Source organism: Falco punctatus (assembly GCF_963210335.1).
Source record: "Falco punctatus genome assembly, chromosome: 9".
Lineage (NCBI taxonomy): Eukaryota > Metazoa > Chordata > Aves > Falconiformes > Falconidae > Falco > Falco punctatus.
Genome location: NC_137589.1, coordinates 18705117 through 18725641, shown reverse-complemented (window position 1 = coordinate 18725641; position 20525 = coordinate 18705117). Strand labels below are relative to the sequence as shown.

The 20525-nt window shown below is 41.1% G+C and overlaps 1 protein-coding gene across 1 annotated transcript in view; it reads right to left on the bottom strand.

Annotated features, from left to right (window-relative positions):
• CCAR1 (cell division cycle and apoptosis regulator 1) overlaps nucleotides 1-16647 on the bottom strand; it is a 28750-nt gene extending 12103 nt beyond the window's left edge. Inside the window, exons 1-13 of the mRNA XM_080401385.1 lie at nucleotides 16515-16647; nucleotides 15538-15656; nucleotides 8530-8702; nucleotides 7891-7935; nucleotides 7190-7222; nucleotides 6011-6204; nucleotides 5366-5480; nucleotides 5088-5280; nucleotides 3814-3946; nucleotides 3337-3498; nucleotides 2662-2887; nucleotides 1230-1343; nucleotides 169-335 (exon numbers count right to left, since the gene is read on the bottom strand). Of these exons, the coding sequence (XP_080257511.1) occupies nucleotides 169-335; nucleotides 1230-1343; nucleotides 2662-2887; nucleotides 3337-3498; nucleotides 3814-3946; nucleotides 5088-5280; nucleotides 5366-5480; nucleotides 6011-6204; nucleotides 7190-7222; nucleotides 7891-7935; nucleotides 8530-8702; nucleotides 15538-15610 (1628 nt within the window). The 5' untranslated portion in view covers nucleotides 15611-15656; nucleotides 16515-16647. The remainder of the gene's footprint in view (nucleotides 1-168; nucleotides 336-1229; nucleotides 1344-2661; nucleotides 2888-3336; nucleotides 3499-3813; nucleotides 3947-5087; nucleotides 5281-5365; nucleotides 5481-6010; nucleotides 6205-7189; nucleotides 7223-7890; nucleotides 7936-8529; nucleotides 8703-15537; nucleotides 15657-16514) is intronic.
• Nucleotides 16648-20525: the final 3878 nt, after the last annotated feature.

The window sequence follows — 20525 nt, the reverse complement described above, 5'->3', positions numbered from 1 at the left end:
AGTTGGCACCAATCAAGCTTATTACAAAACAGAACATCCTTTGAGCAGTTTACCTGCACTACCAAGAGCAGCTGACAAAGAAAAAAAAAAAAGGTTTTTCCATCTTAAAACTCCTGGTAACAGACAAGTATTTCTACAGTGTACTTTGCTTTGCAGTACAGTACTTACCATTGTGTGCACACACTTAAGTCAATCCCTGTAAGAGCCTTGCAACAGCGAATAGCCGTCTTTATCAGCACGGAAGGGTCCTTTTCTGGATCCGGTCCATCCAGTGAAGGGGACCAGTGTCCTCCAATAGCCATAGCTTCATCTTTGCCTTTCATACCCACTAAAAACTAGACAAAAAGAGTCTTCTGAATGTTCCCCTGCTAGGGGTAAAGAGTCATTTTTCCCACAGTGCAAAGAATATTTCATAGCGCACACACTGAAATCCGTGAGTAAACTGTCACATTATTTTGAAATCTGAAAATGAAAGTCGGTCAAGAAAGAGTTCAGTTATTTTTCTTCCACATACTATTTCAGAAATGGAATAGGTTTAAAACATCATCACTCATTCTTGTTTGCAAGACTTTCCATCAAGTTTGTTATTTGGTACAGGTTTGTTCCTTTGCAATTAAAAGCTTTCTAGCATAAAGGACAGATACAGATTTAAATGGTGTCTTGATTCCAATACACATTTATAGGTGTTCCTGCTTAAAAGTGATAAAGCAAAGCTACTAAAGGTAAGACCACAAGAGCATTATATCTATAAATTCAAGTACCTCCCCATATGCTTTACAGTGATGGAGTTTAATTGGAAAACAAGTCTGTGTTATCCTGAAACACCACAGCACTTACAGATTGTTCAGTTTAACCACAGCTGAATTTCACTTAATACAATGGTTACTTAACTGTTGCTTCATTTGTATTCTCTTCACAGCTGAGCCCTTAAAAAAAAGTCTTAAGTGTTTGTGAAAAAAGGCTAACAAAGTTAATTATTATATAATTAATGTAGGTTTCTCCAAATATCTATTGTTTAACTAAGCTGAACAAAGCAGTAAATATGAAAGCAGTGAAGATGGAGTTCCTACGAAGTGGAAAAAGAACTGACATTTAAACTAGGTCTCTTCAGATGAAAAAAATGAAGTCATCATTTAGCAGCCTACAAACTCCTTCCTTATCGACAGATATTCTGAAGCTCTATAACCAACCTTTACTGCCAAAAGTGTCTGGCATTGAAGCATATTTACCTTTACAAGTCTAGCAGGATGCTGAAATCCATCACGAAGTTCTTGGGGATCTTCAGCCAGAGCACATGACTTATGATAGAGATCCTCCATACTAGGACTAGCCATCAACATCACCTGTTGTGTAAGTCAGATCAATCTTGTGAAGGTCTCCCACTATGACTGGTAAACAATGACCACAACTTGCAAACACATACATACCAGCGCTTTTTCCTTAATGTCACAAAAAATCAGAACAAGTAAAGGTAAAATAAAATTGTAGAACTGAGTGTTAAAATGTCTGCCAAGGACCAGTTTCCCTCTGTCCCATATGGATGCAAAGTGTTATTAAAAAAAAAAAAAAAAAAGATAAACTGAAAGCATGTAACAGCAACATGCTTCACATGTCATCACTATATGCCAAATACCCTATACCAAGAACCACACAGAGTACATTTCTGGTTTCAGTAACTGACTCTTTCCGCTTTCTCACAATTGCAGGAGAACTGACCGATAATCTTCATCCTCATAGCATCCCATTAGCCCAGTCAAATTTAACAAGATTGCCTTCTACCCTAAACAGGTTAATATTATGAATCAGGATGCTATTCCTCAGTTACTGAATTTATTTTGAAGCTTAAACTTCTGAAGGAAAGCTCTTGCTCTGAATCAATAAACTGAAAAAAACAGTATGTCTGATACTTGAGCCAAGGCTTCAAAGTTTTTATACACAGAATTCAAGTAAAGTTGAATCTTCCAGATATACAAGGATTAAAGGCAGTGTTGTTTCTAAAACTATCTTTAACATGAAATACTTTAAAACAGATTGACCTAGAAATCTCAGACCTATTTTAATGAAAGAGCTTTCAAATGAAAGTAGTTTTAGGAAGACATTTTGACACTGAGGTCTTTTACACATCATTACAGCTCTTGATGCCGCATTTTTTGAATATGCTGGGATTATGTAAATGTCAATCTACTTTCACCAAAATAACAAATATTGAAATGAATCTGAAAAGAAAGAATCACTAAACAGAAGAGCACAAACTGCACAGAAAGGACCCTTGAAGGAGAAAAAAAAAATAGAAAAAGGGGTGCATTAACTATTCAGAATGAACTGCCTAAGAAATACATTCAGAGATGTTGCAGAAGCTGGCTTTCTTTCCTATAACCACATCCATACAACTATGTACAGAGCAAGGAAGAGACCACAGTAAAAACCAGATTTAGGACAGGTAAAAACAAGATTTAGGACAGCTCTAGTAAGAGAAAAACAAACTGATTTCAGTCATGACTCTTCAAGCTCTACATACTAGCTCTTCACAGAAAAGTTTAAAATGCTGTATTTTGCTCAAATCACTGCACAGTATTTTCAGTTCAGTTATAATCACTTTTTCACCCTATAAGTAAAAAAATTTTCTAATCAATAGTCATAATACTGGAAACCTATACAAACCTTTGCACTGTACAGATGATCAGCATCAGGTGGATCAAGGACCGCAGCATTTTTATCTATAGGATCTACTTCTCTATGCATTACGTAGAAATTACAGTAGTTCCCCAGCTGAAACGGTCTAGACATAGGAAAAGCATCCACCCAAGTAAACTGAGCATCAAAGAAATCACTTGGGATATACAAGTTCTGGTAACGCCTCCTCAGCTCCATCATATCACAGCTACGGCTGAAATAAACAACAGTATTTGAAAGATACAGCAATAAAAGAACGATTAATAAAGCACATAATTACAAGATATTAACTGGAAATATAACCACTGTCTATTTAATAATAGAGATATAAAATGTAAAGAGCAATGTATTTCAGTTAAAAGTGTCATGGATCAAAGTTTAAACACAAGTAACTACTAAACACTCTTCCAATTAAGGTGCCTGTATATTAGAGAATATTTATTAAACAGGGTTATAAAGGTATTGTGCAGTAGCATTCAAACATAACAAAGAACCTAGTAAAAGTTTAACGTACAAGGTTCTCAGCCATTACATATGTGATCTTTCTTTAGATTTAAGATCATCATTTAACACTCACTACACACACGTGTTGACACAGCTCACAGTAATCTGTACCCACAATTAAAGCGATACACAGGTAATCATCTGGCACTACAGACGTACCAGTCCAATGAAAACTTGGAAAACTGAACCGTGTAACGAGGAACAACACGTCGCGGTCTCCGAGGTGACCTCTCCCTCTCTCGTCTAGGTGATCTCTCTCTGGAGCGTTTTCTCTGGGGTGATCTTTCCCGGGACCTACGTCTCTCTCGTTCTCTTTCACGACTTAAAAAATACATACAAATATTTTTGAATGCTGATAACACTAAATGGTTTCTAGCACAAAAGAAGCTAGACCTGTCAGAGTTGACTCACAAAAAGAAGATGAGGAAGTTCCTCATAGTTTCAGTGCGCTGTCTCTTTACCAGAGACCGATTATACAATTCCTTCATTTCAGATAGACAAGAACTCTTCGCCAACATCTAATGGTAAAGCCACTTGTGCATATCACTGACCGACGCTGGAGCAAGAAGCTCAGCTCTGTTTGAAGACAGGTCTTTACAGAATGCTTTGATTATAGTCTACTCTTCCACAACATACCTCCTGTCATCTTTTCGGTTTGGCATAGGGTCTCCTCCTCTGTCATTCCTCCCAGAAAATCTGGATGGTGGGTCTAATCTTCGAGCTGGCTGAGGCTGTGAAACTAGACGAACAGGGGGCTGTAACAAGCCACCTGAAAAATATTTGTAAGATCAATACATAATAGGGGGCAACTATCTCCACTTTACAAACATTGCTGCTTTACAGTTGTTTCACTTGTGCATGTTTTCTGATTATCTCGAGTCAAATCTGTTTATTAATAACACCCATCCCAAGAAAATCAAGACATCTATGCTTTTCTTCACAGATACAAACAGACTCCAGTAAGCAGAATTGTTTTAGAAGCATCTTCTCAAGACAGAAGCTGATGTAATCCAAGTGTATGGAACCTATCACAGTAAATAGCTAAGCCTTCTCTTGGAAAAATAATTTAAGATAGGTATACTACCTATGCGCATGGAACTAAAGAAAATCTGAAACTTATTTTTGAGGCTATTCATAGGTAAAAACAGCCTCCTGAAAAATCATTCTTAAATAATTTTATTCTACCACTGCACTGATCCCCCAGCACATACTTTTGCTGTCTCAAGACATTCAACCAACCGACTGTAAATGGAGCAAACATTACTAACACCAACAAACAACTAGGACTAATTAGATAGTGATAAGCATTTATCCAAGAGTTCTGCTCATGTGATAGCTTAAGAACTTCTCTATTGCTTTTACTGTGGGTAAGAAGTCTTAATTTTATCTTCGTTATCAATCCTATTACTGATTCTTCAGCCACTCAAAAGTTCAAGTCAACAACCATCATTGTTTGAGATTTGCCATGTTCAGCAGTTTTTCTTCTCTCAAGTGCCAACCTGACTAACTGAAATTAATAAAATGCCAATATAGAATAATAGTTTTAACAATGCAACTGTGTGAAAACCAATCTTGTTGAACACTCCAGAAGATGCTGAAGAACTACACTGCCATTAATAGTTCAACTCCCCAACTTGTCTGTGAATGTGTGAGAATAAAAATTACATTAATTTGCTTTCAGATTATGAAATCTTAATACGAACAGGAGCCCATGGGAATTTCACTAACCAGGTGATTCTTGAGCTAGTGCCTGGCATACAGCTGCAGGAAGACGCATGTCCAAAAATAAAATTCTATACGGTCCTTGCCATATTAGTTCAACTTTTACTTCTGTCTTCTGACTAACAAAAAAATACCACCCCACACTAAGCACCAGAACGACCATGACAGACTGTGCACTGAAGGAGCACCTTTCTGCTGCGGCTGCTGCAGTAACGGCTGAGGCTGTGTCTGAAGCAAAGGTGTGATTGAAGCTGCCGATATCTGTGCCTGCAACAAGGACTGTGGCTGTGGCTGTGCCTGAACACTGAATGCAGTCTGCTGTGCAATGGGCTGAAGAACCGCTGGAGGTGTCTTCAGTAATGGCTGAGCTTGTGTCTGGTTCTAACAGCAGAAGAGAAAAATGAGTTGTGAGCGAGCTTAAACCCAGAAGCAGTCAGTGCCAGTTAGACTGGGTAACCCCATATACCTGATTTGGAAGTGTCTGGATCCTCTGTGCATTCCATTTGAATGGCATATTAGGATTGTAAGTAGCTTCTACCAAAACTCTGTCACCCACCTGAGGTGTCTTTCCCTTAACAGCACTGCAAACAATACAAAAAACGTATTGTGAGAGTCTTATTTAACTAGTTTTGTATTTGCAAGTTACATATAAAGCTGGGAGAAAACAAAGTTCATTAAAAAAGCTTGTAAAAAGAGCATCCACACCCCAAATCAGTTAAAGTACTATCTGCTTCAGCATGGAGTACGCACAGTCTTTGGCCCAAAAGCAGAAGTTCCCTGAACAGTACTGAGTCAGGACAAGCAGACAGCAAGTCAGAACGCATTTAATCACCCACAAATTCTGCTATTTCCTATTAGAAGGAGCTTAATAATCTTCTGAGTCTCCCAGGCTTGGGCTTTGCATTAAGAAAATTCAAAAGCTCACATAAAGGAATGCAGATCTAGTGTTTGTTAACTTAACTTGACTATGTGAATTCCAGTGTTGACAGGAAACAACATACTAACTGCAGGCACTATCAATGGAGTCACAGAATTAAAACACAGTAATCTAAACCTTTTATTTAGTGAGGGTATCACAGAATACATCGGCAGGCAGGTATTTACATCTTACCTAAGCTGAAAAAAGACATCTTCATCCACAAAACCAAATGTATCATGTAGTTTAGTAACTACCCCAGTGAAGACACGCTGCTTTTGTGGTTGGGTTTGCTGTTGACTTGACCGGGGGGCTGGATAAGAAACAGTTATCTGGGCTGCCGGCTGAGGAGTAGACAGGCTAAGACTGGTAGGTAGTGCAACAGCTGGCTGTAAGCAAAATAAAGCAAACTATAAATCTTGTAACCAGCTGAAATACCTACAACAAGGAACAGTTCCTTTACCCATGTAGACGGGAGTTTAAAGTATCTCTAAAGCAATTCTGAACAGGGATTTTCAGAACATGGAAGGTTTTTTGGTTTGGATTTTTTAGATGGCTTTTTTTCTACTTTGAATGAAGACTGGCTTTGTTTATCCTTTTCTTTTAAAAAAGTCAACTTCCTCAAAATATGTACATTGTCTAGAAAAAACACAAAAAAGATGACTGTGTTATTGCTTACAGGTAACCCGTACAGCGGGCCTGAAGAGGACAAAAGCCCTAATTTTGCTAGGAATACACGCTTAAGAGATTTTTCTCCATTTATATCCCAACTGTAGTTAGAAGTCAGTAAAGGTTAAGGCTAACTTTCCTAACTCAACCTTCCCTAACTCAACAATTTATGTGCTTGCCTTCTTACAAAAGCAGAACACAGTAAGATAATGAAACTAAGTAACCTATTTTTAACTTTGTATTTTAAAACATGTTTAAAAGGTTAAGTGAAAATGGAACTAGAGCAATTTACAGTGTATTAAATGGTTGCATGTTTTAAACCTGTCAAGTTCAGCAAGGTTCTTTTTAAACCTCTCTACAGACATACTGCAATACTATTAACACAAAGTTAAATTCCTTCTCAGAGGAGAGAAGGATTTTCCCAGGTTGTTACTGCAAACAACTGAACACTTGAAGTTCAAACGAAAAAAAAAATTATAATGTAATCAACACACATTCCCTTCAAAATTAAGGAAAAGTGGTTGCTATTAATTTTTAAACCAAGGCTATGCATATTTTAACATCTGGATAAAATAAACCTCTAGCAATAAATTGTCCATTCATATTAGTTCATTTTACAGATTAAACTACCCAAGATGTCACAAATTTGCACTCTTATATTATCTGTGTTTGGGAATGAAGACCAAACAATAAAACCAAACTAACCTGAGTTAAAAGGGTCTGCTGAGGTTGCTGCAACTTAAAATAAATAAAGTTATAAATTAATTTTATATGCTTAAGGAAATTGTACAATTTTACCTCCTCTTTACAAGTAAGAGTTTTTGCTTAATCTGAGTCAGTTAATAGTCCTTTGGGGTTTGGTCATTTCAGTAGTTTGCATATGCATAAAATTGCACTCATGTGGTCAATTTTAAGATTGTATAATCCAGATTTATTCAGTAAGCAGAAATGCTGAGGGTTTTGTAACTGAAAATTAATACCAATACCAAAAAAAAATTTTGGCAGCTGGAGAAGCTTAGGCCTGTAATTTCCAGGTCCTTTTATTCTTTTTCAAAATCCTGTTAAATTCAAAGACCATAAAAATAACTTGAGGGAATTTTTTTGGACGGCATCTTTCCAGCAGTTAAAATACACGGCCCTGTTTAGAACAGAGTTTAGCAGGAATCGTGTACACATGGAATAGTACGTATTTTTAAATTTCCTTTTTGCATGAAGGTAGGTAGGTTTCCATTCTGATTACATCTCTCCAAGTTTATGAACTTCAAGCTCTCTTTCACTACAAAAAAATATACCTAGGTCCTTTAACCTCCCATATGAGGATGAATTGAGAAACAAATCCTACAAGACACACAACCAACATTATTTTTAAAGTTATTTGTGATGTACACAGTAAGAATCAGACAAACCTGTTGCTGTACACTATAGAGAGTCTGCTGAGGTTGTGAATATTGCTGAAACAGATAAGAGCAAAATATCTCATAAACAGGAAGTATTATTACCCCAATAATACCAAATACAAGTTTTCTGCTAAGCAAGTTTTAGATAGAAACTATTCACATTTAACAATTCTAATGCAAAACATAACTAATAGTATCACCATATTTTACTTTCATAACAATTATTCTTAGCCTTTAGAGTGGACTGTGACACACTTCTAGCTAAAATCAGCAATTTTTGTTAAGCCTGACACTCATACAGTATCTAGGGCACAGTATAGAATCATGCAAAATGCTATTAAGGATACATAGAGCGATAGAAAATGCTGGGAACTTTATATTCTCAGTTTAGGTGCAGCAAAACTCCTTTTCCAAAAAGGCTTTCCATAGCTAAAGGTCAGCACCTCCACAGGCAAAATTCCCACCTTCGCAGGTTAACACAACTATTGATAGCTGTAGACCTAAAATCCCACGGTTTTTTTAACAGGTTTATACTGAAATGTTCACCACTTTCCACCCTGCTTTTCTCCTGGATACTTTAGCTTTACAAAGCCACTGTTTCATATTGTTAAAGTTAACAGTCAACAGCAAACACTGCTTTTTCTTTACCTGCTGTAACGCAGCTGCTGCAGCTGCAGCTTGCTGCTGTAAAGCAGCTGTCTGAGTTAGCTGATAGTTCGTTGGTGTTTGTGTAGTTAGGCCTGCCGCTGCCAATGCCGTCTGCTGGGTGTATATTGTAGGAGAGGCTCCAAGCAGCGAGGGCTGCTGTACACCAAGAGCAGCTGAAAAGAGAACACACAGCGTAAGCACTGAGCAACTTTAAGCAGCTGAGGTTTCCGAGTGTTATACTAGACGCAGTACTGTGGTGCTTCACTCCCAAGTCAAGCTCATGAAGTAGATAAATCCAATTCCAAAATTCAAGATAAAGGATCACACCTCACTAGCTCCTCTTCCAAATTCATTTACAAATAGTACACTACAGCAGAGGCACAGAGACAGCTTAATTTCCTTCTCTTAAGCTGCTTGTGATTTTACAGCTCTAGCAGTTGTCAGCTCCATCTGCACCCACCCCCAACACACACACACTGTATTCTTCCTTGAACGTATTTCAGATTTTGGATGAGCTGGATGAAGACTGTTCTCTGTTTTGTAAATCAATTAATACATTTCGTTCTGTCTTAATACATTTCATTCTGTCTGAAGGCAAGAGAAATCTTTACTGTAATAGCAGCTACGAAACATGTCCTCTGAAAATGCACAAGGCTTCGCTTCACTCAGTGCTGTCTTTGTCCCAGGGTGAGCTGGATTGTATAGATGTGGGGGCTGGTAGAGAAGGAACAGCCTTATAACAGGGAGTTTAATTGATCCCCACGTATAAAAGGGCAAAGTCAAGCTCTCTCCAGCTCCTACTAGGAAGGCTTTGTGCTGCCCAGACTCAAACTGGAAGGAAACATTAGTTTATGTTATTGTCACATCAGCTTTTAATTCACTGCCAAAGATTAAGCAAATCATGAAGACCTGCTATCCACATGCTACACTTTGCATGCATGTGATACTTCCGAACAAGGTATGCTTAAGCCTTACTGATGGAACCTTCAGGGACAAACAGCCTTGCACAACGCGAATCTGACTGAAGAGCTGCAAACCTATCTGGAAACCTGCTCCCTCTTTGGCAGGAGTTTTTAAAAAAGTTATCTGCAGCTGCATGATTAAATATCACTTCATCAAGCTATCAGTCTAGTCCACATGTTTAAATAAAACCAAAGAGAGACTCAGCAGGGAAACATATTGCCAGCAAAAACAGGTCAGCCAGCCACCTTCAGAACTGAAGAACATTCAAGTTGAACAACAGAGTTCCTTTCTCTTCCAAAGCCATTAAAGAGACACCATGAAATGAAAACCAGATTTACTGTACACTCTTCCTGCAGAGTTTGTGCTCCACAGTATTCTTACTGACCCAAAATGAAGCTTTCATTCCTGACCCAGAAATGCAGTGAGAGATTGCTTGTAGCTGGTGACCATCACCACAGAATACCCAAAAACGCTGTAACCAACTCAACAGATCCTCAGTACAGTAATCCTCTCTACCGTGCTGTTCTTTCCAGCAGAGTATGATATTCAGACAACAAGTTGATGGCACTGACCGTCTTAAAATTTTGGAATGAAACATGGAAGAAATATATAAGCAACCGTGACAATCACCATTACTATGACCTGTACTAAGTATTGTCACAGAAGCATTCCAGGAAATATTACTATTTTAACAGTGCAATCAAGCATTCTATAGTACAGCAAAATTATATTATTTCCAGTATTACATGACTGTTTTCTCTAGAAAATGCCAACATTCAGGTTTCTTTAGAAGACAAGCAAGCCAAATCTGAGGCTTCTCCCATGACAGACCCTCCACTCCCTTGATCCTCTTGCCTCCTGCTTATCACATCAGCTCCAACTGAATGTGCATTTCTGATGACCCAGAAGGACACTTTCACCCGGAGCCTCACATAACACACCTGAAACAGACCTTTAAATCTAATGAAAGTGCTTTGCTGTTGCATCCTGGGACAACTTCCATTTTTCGTGGCTGCATTTGCCGGCTCACTCAAGGCAAACCACCAATGCATTAATCCTCCTCTTACTTCCACATGCTAATAGGAATTTCTGCTCACTGCAGAAATTCACTTCATGCTATTCCCTTTGAATCTGTTTGGCTACACTAGCTATTGTCAATCAGTCTAAAGTTCTATTCTGATGTTCTAACACACAGGAACGGAGCTGGGAAGCGTCATCAAACAAGTTTCACAAGTTCTGTGCTACTTTTTGTACCAAGGATACTCACAAAAAAATTAACATGCTTGCTCCCAAAACCAGATCTTGGGGTTACACCACTCTTCAGTTTCCATTATGACAACTTCCCCTCCAGCAAAACCCATAATTATCTAAAACAACTCTCCGCCCACCCTAAGACTCTTATCTCAGTTTGCCCATTAAGAAAAAAAAAGTATTTTTTTGCCACCTCTACTGTCACATTAGGAGTATTTAGTATTAAATTGGGTATCATGTCATCTATAACTACAGATCAACTTACTAACAAAGGGCAAAGACAAGACTGCTGAGATCCCCTCAAAGGATAACACCTGTAGCAACAAGTTTTTCAAAGCTGTATCTTGTTCCTACCAATTTGCCCTGAAGTATTCCAGGAGTTTAATTTGATTACCTTTCATCTATGTACTCAGTCGAACAGGCTCCAATTAAAGAGGCAACTGTGTTTGCATTACTTTAAAACAAAACAAAAAAAAAAGGGGAAAAAGAGGGAAAGCAACACAAAAAAATAAAGAGACAGAGAATGCATCACAGACTGAGTGTCAGAATGGACATCTGACTGCCATATTATTATAACTGACAACAGGCATCTGCAGCAACAAACAACAGCTTCTTAGGATTTCTAATTATCTCAGTAAGTACAGCGATGGAGATGTCTTCCTTCAAATGCAGACTGAAAAACCTCCATTCGCACCAAACACTGCATGGCACAACCATCCGACAGGGCTTGGATAGAAACTGGGAGTTCTGGGCTGCAGCTCAAGTATCTTTTTAGGTAACAAATCTCTGCTGTAACAAATGCAAAGATGGTAATTAGTAGTCCCTCTTGCTGCTTCTAAATTCCAGAGACCTTTTAAGACAGGGAAACAAAGTATGTAGCTACGTATGTCTCTTTGGTAAATGATGTAGATGTATTAGGATTACAGTAAAACAGTACCCTATCCAGGGCTTTGGATACTTTTCACAGTTGTCACAAATTGTGAGTTTGAGTCCTTATTCTTTTAAGTTTCTTCAAGCTTAACACACTTGCAACGCAAACGCTGTACAACCTACTCCAGAGAGAATTCCTTGTTACCAGTACACAATAGAAGCTAGGCTCGGTATATTTATCAGAGGACATCCGTTTATAGCAAGCCAGCAAATTGTGCATCAGCTAATATTTCTTAGAGGCTCTGAGATCCGCTGCATGCTCATCCTATTGTTACACTTTTCTTTAGTCACCTCATAGGGGACACCAGCAATAACAGATACTGAGCTTCCGGCACTTTAGCTCTCATCAGTTGGTGCACTGCTCTTCGCTCTAATGCAATGAAGTTCTGCTGTAGCAAAGATGACACCGATCAGCCAGAACGCAGCACAGCTAGGACTTCCCCTTGACTACAGGTCTATGAAAACAGGCTTCACTGTGCAACCAGAAATAATAACCCTGAAAACAGTGTATGCCAAGCACTGTCACACAAATACAGCAAAGACATGTCAAAAAATAATAGCTAAGGGAATAATAGAGAATTTTCCTTTGCAGGTGTTTCAGGAATTTGCACATCATTAAGTTAAAAGTATAAGAAGTACTGGCAAAAAGCAATCTGTGCTATCCAAGAATGTTGTAATTTTTAATTTTTTAAACTTTAATTTTCTGTAGTAGGCATGATTTAACTTATGCTTTAACAACATTTTAACAGCATAGCAGGGACTTTATTCTGGTTTTGGCCATATGATGCACAAAACCACAGACAAGGAATAAAGAATTTCCCTGTGTTACAAGCAGGAGTCTCTCTTCACATGTACATCTTTGCTGGCACCTGGAATTGCCCATCTATCTTCTAATACCACAGGCACAGACAGTAATTACTAAGCTATTCCAAAGGGATCCCAGGAACTCTTCATTACATGGCATGTCACTCTACAACTACCTTAGAGCGTCACTCCCTAGCAATTAAGGGCCTTAACTCATATAGTTACCTCTTCACCAGGACAGCATGCAAGTCAGCAATACAAAAAAAACCCAACACACCACCAAAACTCCCAACTCTGAAATCATCTTTTTTGCAATTATCAAACTGGTTCATAACACCATCACTCACCACTTCTGACAACAGCTTATGAAAAAGTTATATATCATGTTGCTTGTGTTATAAAAATCAAGGTCTTTCCCCAATACTCAAGCAACTCAATGCTTCGCAGAAGGAATATGACACAGATAAAAACAGCTGGCATGCATAAATACACGTAACACCTTTGGCTAATCTGAAAATATATAAAAATTTGGTAAATGTAAAATCAGTTTATGAACACAGATTCACAAGGGTAAGCCAATCTGCACAACTTCTTGAGCACAGCTGCAGGTCAGTAGCATATGCTAGTCAGCATGCCTGAGCACTGACAGCATCTCTCCATCAGGCAAGCAACCTAGCTGGACAGTCATAGCTGTGTGTTGAAAGGTGCGTGAAAGGTGACTACTTAGCTGTAGTCCAACAGTAAGCGCTGTTCTTCAGCTCTCAGCAGTGCCAGCATGCTGCAAACTGCATACTTTGCAAGAAGTGTATATCTTATAAATCATAAATCAGAAGGTCAATAAAAAAAGCAGAGGAACAAGTATATACATGGATACTAAAACAGGGAATGGGCAGTAGAATCCCAGGGACGGGATTCAGTAGTACAGACACAGAATAAAGGACACAGACACAGTCACCGAGTACTGCAGTAGCAACAGGAAAAGAGCTGCACAGGATACAAGAGCCTAAATGCCTTCAAGTGATACCGGAGAGAAGATATTACAGTGTGAACAGGGCTGCTAGGAACACGAAAGAAGGTGGAACTAGCACAGGAAGGCGGCAAAAGTGCAGCCAAATGTTAAGTCTTTAAGGGCTTTCACGTTTGAGTCAGGTGTTCCTGAATTAGATGAAGAGCTAAAAATCCCTGGGGATCCTGTCCTCAATGAGCAGGTGAAAAATCTATCACAGCAACTGATGCTGACCAGCCCTATCCCAATTAAATTTTGCACTTCATTTAAGGAGGCCCAGAAGCAGGCTGACCACAAGCAGTCCTAGGAATAAGAAAATGGGTAAGCTGGTGTGTGCTTCTAGTCCCTTGCTCCATTCCCCTCTTCTCCAGGGCCCCCTTCTGGTTCCCAGCTCAGCAAGGTCTAAGATGGCTGCCAGCTCCTCCCCTTCCACACGTTTTCTGCAGCCTTCCCTCTGAAACAACATGGAGCTGACCCTCAAGTCTTCCACCAGCATTTTTGATGCATTAGCTATCACATCAACCAACGTATCAAGACTAGTCCCGCCCAGACGCTGCCATCCTTTGATCACTCGCTATCACCCAGTCAGGCACAAGAACCAAAAGCAAAGTTTGCCTCTTCCATGTTCCCAATACCGACCCTTTCCAGCTGTTAAACAGTTTCTTACAAAAGGAGAGTAGTGCCATTTAGGTAAGGGAAGTGTGAGCTATTCAGGGAAAGCGGCAGGGAAACGGTGAAAAACCGCTTGCAGGCAGCTGGTTAGGTACAGCAACAGTTCAGCTAGAAAGTGGGACTGAATGGGCATGGAGGAAAAGGAAAAGGCACACCGCGACAGAGTATTGTGAAACACGGGGCAGGTGGCGTGGCAGTTCCCTGAAGATACACTCAGATTGGACCAGCACCCAAAGGAAAAACTGGAGATGGAGGAGTAATTTTGGGAAAGAAAACTGAGTCATAAGAAAGATCTGTTCTCTTCCCTGCCTCAGACACACAGCTCCGAAGAATGGCAGACATTTCTAACTTTTGCTAAACTCCCAGACGTAAAAGCACTGACAAAGGCAGTATGACATTCAACTTCAAAACAAACTAGAACAAGATGCGAAGGACAACTGCAAAAAACATACAACTCTTTGGAAAGACATTTCTTCAACAAGGTTACTGCCTGTGCTCACCTTCTGACATCCTGAATTCTCAAAGTACCACAGCTTTATTGAGGCCTTTTCACATCAGACAATAAAACCAGAATATTTAGGAAACACTTTGTATTCAAGGAGAGAAAAAAGACATCCCAGAACCCGAAATGCAAGCACCAAGATTCACTGTGCAGGAAGCTTCACATTCTTGGCTCAAGATCTTTTATGATATAAACCAATGTGGAACATGAAAATCTAGCCAGCTAGGTTTTCAAATACACAAGCCTGAAATTAAAGGCTTCTTATCTAAATCAAAGGAAACCCTCTATCATTATGAGGGCTTTGGTTATAGGGATCCTTGAGTTCTAACTTGGCATTAAAAAATACATGTATACCCCCTCTCCACCCAAGCAACAAATTCCAGAGACCTGTGCATTATGTGAAGTGTGTCCAATATATTAATACGGACAAAATACTTTGTAAACATTGATTCAGGCTGCCCTGGGAAACTCGGACAGCATTTAAAAAATCTGTAATGCCTTACTGGTGCTGTTATTATTTAATCTAGAGCAACACAATTTGATAAAAGGTAATTTGATTTGCACATCTTTGGATAGGAGTAACTTGATATGTTGTTTACTGACCAAGAGAATCAATAAAAATTCACCTGGGGTTTTACTTATTGCCCCTAAAAAAACCCCCAACAAAACCAAGTAAAACAAAACACAAACCCCACACCCAACAGCTAGTATTAGGCAATGATGTTTAATGTCTCTGTTGTGCGAAAAACTCCTAATTTAAACCATTTAAATAGAATTTAAGTAAGTTAGTATGGTGCCACTCTTAACTACATACCCAACTATGGAATCTCCAAATCTACTAGATGTCAGGGTTCAAACATCAAGTGATATGTAAACTGACCTGGCTGAGATACTGCAGTGGCTGTAAACTGAGTAGCCCAAGGGGGATTCTTCTGTCCTCCAAACTGAGCCATGGCGAAAGGCAAAATCTCCTGGGTGTCTATCTTCTATAACTGCAATCTATTAAAATAAAGCGCAGCTACAATCTTTGAAAGATATACCATTAGACTATTTTAATTCTGGGTAAAAAAAAAAAAAAAAAAAAAAAAAGTAAGTATTGAAGGATTATCTTTACGCTGCTAAACCTGGTGGGCAACACGCATCCCAAGCGGGAAACACAGAAAGTTGCAGGACAAGTTATTGTGTTTTCCTAAAGGCACCAGCTCCCCCCCCCTTCCTAACAATGGGGTCGCGCTGATCGAACTCCGGAATTTCTTCCAGGTCCCAAGGCAGGCTAAGGGGCAGGCGGCTCTGCGGAACGAAGAGCTTTTGCCTTTCATTGTTGCTCCTTCCCGAGGCCGCGGCCACGCCGCCGCTGGCGAGCGCTGCTGCTTGGGGCCCCGCACGCCGCCGGCCCCGGCTCAGCCCCCGCCCGCCGCCCGCTCCGCAGCCACCGCTCCTGGACACCGCTCTGACCCCCGGCACCGCCGGCCCTGCACACACACACCCCTTTTTTTCTTAGTTGTTGGTTTTTTTTCTTTGCGCGCACAATCCGAGATACCCGCCGCTAACCGGGCCGCGCCGCCCAGCAGCTGGGGCACGGCACGGCAGCGAGGCCCGGGGCAGGCCGGCCCGGCGGCACGGGCGGGCGGGAAGCAGGCGCCTCCCCACCCCCCGCCGCGCCGAGGCCGCCGCCGCCGCCCGCCCCTCCTCCTCCTCCTCCTCTTCCCGCCGCCCCCGGCCAACAATGCGGGCCCGAGCGCGGGCCCGCGTCCGCCGCGCTCCCCCCCCACCCCAAGCGCCACCGGGACCTGCCCCGGGGAAGCGGCCGGGCCCTCCGCGCCCCGCCCGGGAGCCTTGTGCTGCCGCCGCCGGTACCTGAGCGGCGCCTCGCCGGAGCCATCGCCAGCCCCTCGGAGCCTCCCGCACCGAGCGCGCCCCAGTGCGCAGGCGCGCCCACCCCCGCGCAGGGCGGCAGGCCCCGGCGCACACTGCTTACGTCCCGCGCCGCCACCGCACGGCGCCGGCCGGCCCGAGCGCGCAGGCGCGGGGCGGGGCCGGCTGGCAGTTGGGCGCGCGCCCGGCCTGCCGCGTGCGGAGAGGCCGTTAGGCGAGGGGAGGGGCCCCGGCGCCATCTTGGCCGAGACAGGCGGACGCAGGGCGGGGCGGTCGGGCCGCCATCTTGCAGCGGGGCCTAGGTGTTGTGGCCGCGGCGGGGTCCCCCTTTGGTCCCCTCTGGCCGCCGTAGGCGCGCCGCTCGGCCTTCCCCCCGCCCTACAAGCGACTGCCGGGTGGCATCTGTCTAGCCGGCTGCGGAGACACTTCTCAGGCTACCTAATGGGTGCTCTGCTGCCGTAGGAAATAGGCAGCCCTCGGCCCGAAGCAGAGCCACGCGTGAGCCCCTGAGAGCTGATATTATGCGCACAAGCGTTCAGGCTGTTATGTGGGGGGAGTAACAGGATCATCTGAGGTGAAGGGAGAGCAGACTCGCCAGAGGGACTCATCAAAGCACTTAAGATGCTTTGAAACAGAAATTGCAGCCAGGAATCGTTGCAGTAAGTAGTTCAGTAGTTCATGTGCCACAGTAATTTCGGATCCCGCTTTTGATGATGTTATAATTGAGCCTTCCATCCCTTAAATAGTTTTTTACACAAATTTGCTCCAGGTTAAATATGCATATGGGCTCTTCCTTAACATTTGAAAACAAAGTCAACAAGACACACTTTGTAAATGAAAATGGGACTTTGGAGTGTTTATTTGTTGTCACTAAAAACAAAGTGATGGAATAAAATCTTGAGAGCAACAACGTTAAACTCACCTGCAGTGGGCTGGATTCTGATGTAGGGGGGCAGTTAGAGAAAGAAACGAGACCACCAGGTGAAGGTGATTTTCTGTCAGCATTTGGTACTCAATAATAAACAAAAGCTGATCTGCCTTAGCTCTTTGATGTGTATTGCAAATTACAGGGTTTAGATGTTTGATATTGATGAGCATAGTTCTTAATTTTCATGCTTTAAATTTAGGCTACACATTTTACACCTTAGGCGCTTCTCTTCCTGGTGTACCTCTATCCAGCTCAGTCAGTTGACTGAAGCAGAATCTGTGCTCTTTAACCTGGAAGTAAGATTTGAGACTAATAAGGTAATGGGGCCCTCTCCCACACTACAAATTGAAAGGACAGTGGCAAAATTGTATTAAAGGAGAAATTGTTGGCAAATGTCATACTTGGATGAAGTAGCTCTATTCCTGGGTCTTTTGGCCCAAGGCCATTTTATCCTAAGATGCATAATTTTTAGCCATGCTCTCAAAGTCTTAGAACCTCATGGGAAACCACAGGCCTGATTTCCTGTACCTCATGTAGAATATTATTTCGTGTACTGTCTCCTTTCCACATACATATTGGTACCATTAGCTGGCACATTTTGCTGCTGCCGTGTATAGTACACTGATGACTGCCTTTTGAATTCTTTAGGTCTTTGTATCCTCTTCTCAAGGTAAACCGTGGTGTTGTGATGAACAGTTACAATGGAAATCACAGTGAAAAAATGTGAGCACTTCTAGACTTTTAAAAGTAGGTGCTCTTAAGTGTCTTTCAGGTACGTTGGACAATTTAATCCAAAATTGATGAAGGGGCAGAAGTCCAAAAGATACAGATTTCTACAAGTTACCTTAATCAGGCAAATTGAGAAAAAAGATACAAATTAGAAGGCAAAAAACGTAAAGGGTATGCTGCTTCCAGCTGCCTTGGTGTTTATGGGAGTTAAGAATTTAAGCTGGGAGATACTGGTATGTGTGGAGAGAAATTATAACTTTTAGATCTTATAATCAAAGAACATATGTATTTTGGCACAGTCAGTACATTTAATAAAGATGAATGAAAAAACCCACAAAAGACCTTTGGTATCAGGAAATGCTACACAGTAGTAAAATCTCATAGTGCACATAGTTAATACTTTGGATCTCTGGCCTTTAGTACTCAGCTGCCTACCTTTGCTCAGGAGAGCCACGAGGTTCATCTGTGGCACCTCCCACAATGGAGTTGAGTGCTCTTTACTAACCAGAGGTTTTCTGGAATGAAAACATGTATATATCACCTTTGAATATAGGCTCATCTGGTACTTGATGAGATGCTGTTACTTTAAAAAGTTTAAAACTGACAGCTTTCTGATTTGTTTTTTCAGCATCTGTGACTGAAAGAGCTCTCAGAAACAACACCTCTTTGTACACCACTTAATCATAGAGATAAATACATTTTCGACTACAACAGCACCCAGCATTACTGATTTAGCACTCTAGAAGCAACAGCTAATATACCGAAAGCATAAACACTGAAGTAGCAAGTAGAAGCATGCTGATCTTCATATTGGGTGTAGGTGGAGTACAGATTGAAAAGTGGGTATCACAGGTCACTGATGAGCATGCTGGGTGTTTAAAAAGCTGTGTATGGTTTGCATTGAGATAGAGGAGTTTCTCCATTAGCTCAAGGAATATGATATCGTACTGTTTCTGCATATAGTATGAATTTTGGACCTGCAGTGATGTTGGTATATATCAACATTTACCACATTATATTTGTTGGTTGGTGCAGTATCTCACCTTCAGCTGAGAAGGAAAAAAACTAAAATACTGTAACTCATTTCAGAGATACAAACACATTTGTCCTTAGTGAACCTGACTAATTATTCCAACTTCAGACCTCCAAGATGTCAGAGAAGCAGAAAAATAATTACATTTGTTCTTAAACAAGTCTTTACTGTCTTCAGAGTGCTTCTAAGGTGTCTTGTAACACTAACTGTATCATGAACTTAACCATGAAGCAAGTGTTTGCTGCAGGGGTTTTGCAATCTTAAAAGGAACGACTGCATATCAGCTGAAAACCACATTTGTTGTTGCCTTTAGAAATAATGTTCTACCTTACAGCCTTGGAAAAGTAGAAGTCCTGTTTTTGAAATAAAGTGAAACAAGTCCTATTTGGTAACTTTACTGATGATCCGGACAAGGGGATTGAGTGCACCCTCAGTAAGTTTGCAGATGTCACCAAGCTGGGGGGGGAGTGTTGATCTGCCTGAAGCCAGGCAGGCTCTGCAGAGGGATCTGGACCAGATGATCTTTTGAGGTCCCCTTCAATCTGGGGTGTTCTGTGGTACATAAACATCACGTGCAATATATGAACTGGTGAAGTTAGCTAAGGGAATTGGTAGTGATTCAGTCAAATAAATAAAGATCATGCTTTCAGAGAGCTCAGAGAAGAGTCTTGTCTCTTCATGAAAGTTGTTAGCATTTATTGATGTTGCAAAAGGAGTTGGAGACCCTAGTCTGAAAAAGGTCCCATTTCTAGAATTTTTATGTAAGGACTTCTAGTGAATGGCTTGTTCTGATTAAAATCTACAAACATTTACTGTCCCGAGTTAAAAAATTGCAGTCTTACAGTACAGAGAAAGGGCAGTAAAGTCTGTACATCCCCTAAATACTGAATTTCTGTCGCATCTCTACTCTGTTGTGTATGTTTGTGAGATTGGATGCTCTTGTATTTGTAATTTAAATTTAAGGAAATAGTTACGTGTATTTGACAGGAGGTTGGTCCTTCCTAAATTCAAGTTTGACCCTATGTTGTAGAGGGCTGAGTCCTAGAATATTTTACAGAGCATTGCACAGCTGTTTGCACTGGGATTACATGTAGAGGTTTGACCCAGTGAGATTATTAAGGGATTGGTCTTGATACAGCTCATTTTACTACCTCTCATATTCATGCCACTCACATCTCTAACTTGAGAATAAGGGTTTCTGCATTTTGCTGCAGTTTATACAGATAGAATACAGCATTTAATCCCACTGTGATCCCAGTAAGTAGTACAATGTTTATTTGCACTGAATTTAGAAATGAATGGA